The sequence below is a fragment of the Prunus avium genome, chromosome 5, assembly GCF_965620075.1.
Source record: "Prunus avium chromosome 5, drPruAviu1.hap1.1, whole genome shotgun sequence".
In the NCBI taxonomy this organism is placed as follows: Eukaryota; Viridiplantae; Streptophyta; class Magnoliopsida; order Rosales; family Rosaceae; genus Prunus; species Prunus avium.
Genome location: NC_142288.1, coordinates 15,433,667 through 15,439,949, shown reverse-complemented (window position 1 = coordinate 15,439,949; position 6,283 = coordinate 15,433,667). Strand labels below are relative to the sequence as shown.

The window sequence follows — 6,283 nt, the reverse complement described above, 5'->3', positions numbered from 1 at the left end:
AGGAGACCAAATAAATATTATTGTAATTGCAGTACATGTTTTTTTTTTTTTTTTTTCAGCATAGTGCTTATGGTCAACCAGAGTAGGAAAAAAAACTAGCGTAAGTGCCCCACTAATCAACAAGGTATGATTGATCATGAATTCATACCCCCACAAACACTTGAGATAGTGAGAAACTGAGACATGACAAAACAGACAAAATAGGGAATATCAATATTAGGTTCTTGATAGACAAAATACCACCTTATCTCTAATGGAGTAGTGAAACCACAATAGTAATCCAATCTGAGATCAAAAGAATCGTAGCAGCACAGAGGGATTAACAAGAATTTTATATATGTATATATAGAAAGACACATATGCAGACGAAAGACATGCATTACTGGCATTTTGAGAACTACACAATCAGGCAATGGAGCACACACCAATGGATTGTCTGAGATGTTCATATCGATTATTATCAAGTGGTTTTGTGAAGATATCAGCAAGTTGTTTATCTGTGGGAATATATTCCAATGCAAGAAGATCATCTTCTACAAGATCACGTATAAAGTGATGCCTTATATCAATGTGTTTAGTGCGAGAGTGCTCAACAGGATTCTTTGAGATATTAATTGCACTTTGGTTATCGCAAAAAATGATCAACGTACCTTGTACTATACCATAGTCACACAACATCTGCTTCATCCATAACAATTGTGTGCAGCAGCTACCAGCAGCTATATATTCAGCCTCGGCGGTGGAGAGTGAGACACAATTTTGTTTCTTACTATGCCACGCAACTAGGTTGTTTCCTAGATAAAAACAGCCTCCTGAATTGCTTTTTCTATCATCTATATTACCAGCCCAATCTGCATCCGAAAATCCTGCAATTTCCACATTTGAGTCAAAGGAATAATGAATTCCAAAATATAAAGTCCCACTTATATATCGTATTATTCTTTTAACAGCAGCCAAATGTGATTGTTTAGGACATGCTTGAAATCTTGCACAAACACCAACACTAAAGGAAATGTCAGGACGACTAGCAGTAAGATATAGTAAACTCCCTATCATGCTTCTGTACAACGTTTGATCAATTGGTTCTCCAGTAGGATCTTTGTGGAGCTTCGCTGTGGAGCTCATGGGATTTCTCACAGGTTTGGCACTTTCCAAACCAAACTTAGCGACAAGATCCTTTGCATATTTTGTTTGGGACAGAAACATTCCATCTTTCAATTGTTGAACCTGCAAACCAAGAAAGTAATTCAATTCTCCACACATACTCATCTCAAATTCATTACTCATAATATTAGTAAATTCAGAAACTAGAAAATTTGAGGTGGAACCAAACACAATATCATCCACATAAACTTGAGCAACAACGAAATCACTTTTAACCCGTTTGACAAACAAAGTTTTGTCAATTGCTCCTCTGGTGTAGCCATTTTGAAGCAAATAAGATGACAGCCTCTCATACCAAGTCCGAGGTGCTTGTTTCAAACCATACAATGCTTTCTTTAGTCGGTAAACATGATCAGGATGAGAATGATCTTTGAATCCAGCTGGCTGTTCCACGTAAACTTCTTCCTGCAAGACCCCATTCAGAAACGCACTTTTGACATCCATCTGGTACAGCTTGATCCTGAGATGGCATGCAATTGCTAGCAATAATCTTACTGATTCCAATCTTGCTACAGGAGCAAAAGTTTCATCAAAGTCAAGTCCTTCCACTTGAGTGTAACCTTGAGCAACCAATCTAGCTTTATTGCGAATTACCTTCCCTTTCTCATCAGTCTTGTTTCTAAAAATCCACTTTGTACCAATAACATTTGCATCCTTGGGCCGTGGAACTAAGTACCAAACATCATTCCTTTCGAACTGGTTTAACTCCTCTTGAATAGCTAAGATCCAATCATTGTCAACTATGGCTTCTTTGACATTTTTTGGCTCAATCTGAGAGACATAACACAAGTAGCTTATTTCTTCAACATCTTGACTTCGAGTTCTCATTTTATCATTAAGCTTCCCAATGATGTTTTCTGGCTTGTGATCTCTTTTTACTTGCTTAGCTCCAATTCTAAGTGTTTGAGATGATGTGTCATGAATGTCTTCTGAGTTTGTGATACTTAAAGCGTCATTCGCTGCTTGAACTTGATCACACCTACTTTCTGTTTGTATTCCATTGAGATCATCATCATCATTTATCTGTTTGACATGCTTCAAATCAGAATCATTAATCACAACATTTATGGACTCCATTACAGACTTAGTTCGAGTGTTGTAGACCCTATACGCCTTGCTAGTTAAAGAATAACCAAGAAAAATACCAATGTCACTTCTAGAGTCAAATTTTGCGAGATGTTCCCTATCTTTATATATATAACATGTACTCCCAAAAACTTTCAAATGACTCACATTAGGCTTCTTTCCTTTCCAAAGTTCATAAGGAGTTGCTGTTGACTTTGGTCTTAAATAAACTCTGTTAGCAGTATAGCAAGCAGAACTTATTGCCTCAGCCCAAAAATGTTTCGCCAAATTTGCAGAATTAAGCATTACTCTACTCATGTCAAGCAAAACTCTATTTTTCCTTTCAACCACCCCATTTTGTTGAGGTGTAATAGGAGCAGAAAACTCATGTGAAATGCCATGTTCATCACAAAATTCAGAAAATAGATGATTCTCAAATTCTGTCCCATGATCTGTCCTTAGTCTAATGAGGTTATCATGTTTTTCATTCTGAATTTTCATGCATAAAATAGAGAAAGATTTAAATGCTTCAGATTTATCATGCAAGAAAGCAACCCATGTAAAGCGAGTGAAATCATCCACAAGAACCAGTATATACTTTTTACCTCCCAAACTTAATGTTTGCATTGGACCAACCAAGTCCATATGCATAAATTCCAACGGTTTTGATGTGGATGAGAAGTTGGTGGGACTGTGTGAGCTTTTGGTCTGCTTTCCTATTTGACAATCACCACAAACTCCTTCTTGTTTTCCACTTAATGTGGGCAGCCCCCTTACATATTCTTTCTTTGAAATTTTGAATAGATCTCTGAAATTCATGTGTCCTAATCTTCGATGCCATAGATTAGTGATATTGTTTTCAACCCTGTAGCAAACATTCAAACCATTAGCCATAGTACAATAGCAATTATCATCAGACCTTGGTCCACGAATGACATTTTCACCTGTTTTTGTACTTACGATGCATTCAATTTCGTCAAATGTAACCTTACCAAAATCATCACATAGTTGACTAATACTCATAAGGTTTGCAGTAAGGTTTTCAACAAGTAAAACATTATGCAAAGTAGGTAAACCAGGGGCTGTAACCGTACCTTCACCTGAAACCTTGGTTTTCTTACCATCACCAAAGGTTACTGTGCCTCTTACCTTTTTATCTGAGAATGTCTGAAACCAACGTGTATCACCTGTCATATGCCTTGAACAACCACTGTCAAAATACCACTTGTTAGGGTTGCAAGAATCCAAGGCAGTAAAGGCAACAAAGCATTTGAAATCATTGGACTTAATTGAAGAATGAGCAAGTAAGCAGCAATGTGATTCATTCATTGATTTAGTCCTTTTCTTTTCTCTCCACACAAGTTTCATCTTACGTAACCATGAATTTGGAATATGAACAAGTTTAGACAGCCTATTCGCTTCTCTCAAGAGATTTGAGAGATGTGTACGTGCTGCACCAATAGAAAACTTATCAGAATGTTTCAAATATTTTTTGTCACAAAAAGGTCGAATATGACCTACCTCACCGCAAGCATGACAGGTAAGAACACAAGTCTTAGGCATAGCACACGTACCTGAAGCTTTCACAAATTTTGTTCCTGAAGAACTATTGGTAGAGCCATCAAAACCCAAACCAGTTTTATCTTCACTGGATTTTCCAATACTGAGCATTTTGTCAATCTTTTCTGCGCCAATTGTTAATCTTATGATTTTTTCTTTAGACGCCTCAAGTTGTGAAGTCAGTGACTTGTTTTCTTTCTCAAGTTCAGACAATCGAGATTGAAACACAGTTTCGATCTTACTTTTCTCAGTTTCCAGATTTTTCAATTTTTCTTTCATATCAGAATTATGCTTTCTAATTTTGACAGAGACATGATAAAGTTCATTATATTTTTGAAGTATTTCTTCGGCATCAAGCTCCTGACTATCAGATTCCTCTGTATCAGCAATATTTGCAAATCCCACAAATGCAACTATCTCACTGTCAGAATTTGAATCTGATTCACTATCACTCCAAGTACTCTTCATGGCTTTGTTTTTTTCAGATTTTAATTTCTTCAAGGTATTAGCACATTCTTTTGCCTCATGTCCAAAACCCTGACATTCATAACATTTTCGACCCTCAGTTTGTTTAATAAGTCTGGAACCTTTTTCAGAATTAAAATTGTTGGACTTAAAGGGTTTCGATCCTGAACTTGTTCCTTTTCCCTTAAAGTTTTTACTCTTGAGAAATTTTTGAAACTGTCTAGTGATTAGAGCAAATTCCTCATCACCAATTTCCTCACTTTCTTCACACTCTTCCTTTACAGCTTTTAGAGCAATGTTTTTACTCCTTTTCACAGTAGGAAGCTCCATTTCATAGGTTTTCAAAGACCCAACTAATTCAACAATTTTCATTGTGTTTAAGTCTCTAACTTCTTCAATTGCTGTTTTCTTAGGTTGAAACCTAGAAGGTAGTGATCTAAGTACCTTTTTGACAACTCTAGATTCAGGAATTTTATCTCCAAGATTAGCACAAGCATTGACAATATTATTTAACTTAGCATAGAAATCGGAAAAGGTTTCATCTTCTTCCATTCTAATAATTTCAAACTGAGTGACATACATTTGAAGCTTTGACTCTTTAACAGCATTTGTTCCTTCATATGTGACCTGCAAGATATCCCAAGCCTCCTTGGAGGTCTCACAATTTGAAATATTAGAGAATTGATCAGGAGATAAGGCAGTAAATAGAGCATTCAATCCTTTTTGATTATTCATGGAGTGAGTTTGATCAGCTAGTGTCCATTCTTCATTAGATTTGAGAACAACTTCCTCAGTGACAACATCACCATCTCCCTTACCTTCTTCAGACATTTTCTTTGATTTGTGTATTATAGTTTTGGTTGGAGGAGAGTAACCAAAAACTACCGTGTTCCAAACACAAGCATCTAGTGACCAAAGAAACGCCTTCATCTTTGCTTTCCAAGCACCATAGTTCTCACCATCAAAGTATGGTGGATGTGAGATTGATCCAGCTGCTCGATCCATCACAGTAGTCCCTAGGATCTCTCTAAATAAGTTAAGAGGACTGCTCTGATACCAATTGTAAATGTAAACCTGGATGGATCAATGTTAAAATGCAATATGCAAGATTGATATGTGATTCAATCCTTGTACTACACAGCAAAATAAAAATCAGAACACAACAAACTGAGAAAATAAACGACGACAAAGTATTTGTACGAAATCTCGCACGAGGAAAAAACCCTCCACACAGGAGAGAAAAACCTCAAGGCACACAACCAATTTCACTAAAAACTTGAGGACATATACAAGACTCAATTGATACTGTCTTACACCACAAAAGAAGATTGATCAAATACTCTTGTCTTGTACGAACACGTCCACTTCACTTTCTCTTGGATGAACACCAATTCACGCAGGTTGATCTTCCTCACAAGCAAAGCTTCCACAAAGTTCCACGATGAATGAATGATATGTTATGCTCTCAGACTATCACCTAGATAAATCTAAAAACCTAACAGCCTTTTATCTCTCTCCCTTAATCTTATAAAACAATCTCACGATTTTTATTTGAGTGCAACGAAGGGGAGTACAAAAAAACGTCCAGCCCAACCCTTTATATACTAGGTTAACTCTTTTACCTAATAAATAAAGAGATTGGCCTTATTTAAAACTCTTCCTTATTTAAGACTCTATGCAGATTTGTATAGACTTTATACCAAAGTAATCTTTAATTAGGAATACAAATCCTATATGAATGCAAATGATTCTTACCAGAAAAGAGCTTTGCCGTGTAATACTAGTCAATCATGCTCCTCATGTGCCGCAAGCTCCAACGTCGTAAGTTACAATTAATTCTAAAACTAGGAATAACCAACTTACAGACTCTTTACATTTGCTAGGAAATAGCCAATAAAAAAAACTCTTTCAGACTTGCACTTGAAATACAATGCATTGTCGGATATTATCTTCAATGGAACCCCATAACGGTAGATGATGTGGTTCCTTATAAAGTTTGTAACATCGTCTACTCGTACCTCCTTTAAAG

At 36.4% G+C, this 6,283-nt stretch overlaps 1 protein-coding gene across 1 annotated transcript; it reads right to left on the bottom strand.

The window, feature by feature from the left end:
• Positions 1 to 2,269: 2,269 nt before the first annotated feature.
• LOC148294387 (uncharacterized) lies at positions 2,270 to 5,916 on the bottom strand. The gene is made up of 3 exons (XM_088253734.1): positions 3,804 to 5,916; positions 2,398 to 3,680; positions 2,270 to 2,281 (listed from the first exon to the last, which is right to left on the bottom strand). The coding sequence occupies exons 1-3, from the start codon at positions 5,257 to 5,259 to the stop codon at positions 2,270 to 2,272; spliced, it is 2,751 nt and encodes a 916-aa protein (XP_088109860.1). The 5' UTR covers positions 5,260 to 5,916.
• Positions 5,917 to 6,283: the final 367 nt, after the last annotated feature.